The 1,787-nt window shown below is 37.0% G+C and overlaps 1 protein-coding gene across 1 annotated transcript in view; it reads right to left on the bottom strand.

Moving 5' to 3' along the window:
- Nucleotides 1-1,787, bottom strand: part of LOC122529132 (facilitated trehalose transporter Tret1-like) — an 11,010-nt gene that overhangs the window by 2,472 nt on the left and 6,751 nt on the right. Inside the window, exon 5 of the mRNA XM_043654937.1 lies at nucleotides 1,230-1,518. Coding sequence (XP_043510872.1) covers nucleotides 1,230-1,518 — 289 coding nt within the window. The remainder of the gene's footprint in view (nucleotides 1-1,229; nucleotides 1,519-1,787) is intronic.

Below are 1,787 nucleotides of genomic sequence, written 5' to 3'. Positions count from 1 at the left end.
TTTTTTTTTGAGGAAATCCTGTTTCAAAAATCGGATACGTCACGAATCAGAAATAAAAAAAATGAAAAGTATAACATATGTTGATAATTTTATATGTAAATTTCGTGCTGCGTTAATAATTCTTTTCGCGTGTGAAACACGATAAACTGTCATTTTTTTTTAAGAGATTAAGGATCGAAATTCAAGAAAGTTTCGAGTTTCGAGAATTCGACATTTGTCTTCCGATTCGAAACTTTCGAGATTCGGGTGAGAAAAAGTATAAAATCGACTGGATCTCGAGATATATAATGCGATTTCTGTCTTTAACAAAAGCTACAACTATCGATTAAAGTGTAAAAAATTGTAAAATCGGAGGAATTAGAGTGCCGCGAGTAGAAAAAAGTTCATAATAAAGCAATGAACGCAAACTTTTGTTTGTATATTTTACAAGAAATCATTCAAACATCTAAAAATGCAACATCGTAGGTCTGCAAAAGTATTCTGAAAGATTATAAATTGGGAATTTTGACCAGTTTGGTAGTTCTAATGTTAAAAGATGAGCGATTGATCCAAATCTAAAACAGATTAACAAAAAAAAAAGAAGAAGGTATATCTCAACAATATACTCTGAAAAACTCTTCATTATATACAGGGTGTCAATTTTAAGTCGAACGTCTAAATTATTCAACATTAATGACATTAACAGCGACCGAAATAATTTATTTTCTTCGATTTAAAATTAACACCATCTACTAGTCGACAAAAAAAAAAAAAAAAAAAAAAAAAAAAAGAAACAAAAAAGAAGAAGTAGAACAGATCCAGAAAGAGATTGGTTCAGACATTTTTGCACGATCGCTGCCTTTCTTTTTCCTTGAATTTTCGCCAACTGTGGCCAATAAAAATTTAATATGAAAGCGTCGGCTTCGCTTCTTAAAACAAGAAACTCCTCTCGTAAAATAAAGTCAGCAGCAGTTCAAGCTCGGAGAGTTTCGAAGCCTCGCAAGACCTTGCAAAGTCTCGGGTACGCGTTTCGGTAGTTTGGAAATTAGTTTCGAACTGACCATCCCGAAAGAAGAAAATGGCAAGGAGTAAAAAGGGCTAAATGGTAAAGTTATCAATCTCGATATGGTAAAGTATGAAAAACTGAAGTCTTCGATCACACGCAAATTAAACTTAAAGATAGTTGATATCAGCCATAAGATGCTGTTTTATCAACGATCGTTTCCCACGCGTCGTCAGTAGGTATTTACCTAGAAGTATAAGAAACAATCCCATGAGAAGGGAGGAAAGGGTGAGGAGGATCCGACGTCCCAGTAGATCGACGAGGAACGCGACAGACAGGGACACCAATATTTGAACGGCGGCGACGATCAGTGTCTGCTCGCTTCCGGTCAGTTCACCGGAACCGCTGGTGTCGAACAGCGTCAAGGCGTAGAAAATCATCATGTTGACGCCGCACACGTGCTGGCCCACCACCACTCCGAAACAGGTAGCGATCGAACGTAGCACCCGCCGATTCTTTAGCAACTTTAGGCCAATCTGACATCAGAGAAATCGGACAACAATTAGTGACAAAGCCTCGGAAACTTCTGAGGTTTAATTATTCGTCGTTGTGTCTTCCGGATGTCAGCTGGGTCCGAGAAATTTCTCTAATATTGTACAACGGATTACAAAATAGTAGAAACTGGTCATTTTATGGCCTTGGTAGTTATATTGATGGTTTAATTATCTGTCTTTTGTGTGTCAGCTGGGTCCAAGAAATTTCTAACGGGTTAGAAAGTAGTCTAACAAAAATTAGAAATTGGTCA

The sequence above is a fragment of the Frieseomelitta varia genome, unplaced genomic scaffold, assembly GCF_011392965.1.
Source record: "Frieseomelitta varia isolate USP_RPSP 00005682 unplaced genomic scaffold, Fvar_1.2 scaffold_279, whole genome shotgun sequence".
In the NCBI taxonomy this organism is placed as follows: Eukaryota; Metazoa; Arthropoda; class Insecta; order Hymenoptera; family Apidae; genus Frieseomelitta; species Frieseomelitta varia.
Note: the sequence above shows the minus strand (reverse complement) of the source record. Positions and strands in the feature narration are given on the sequence as shown.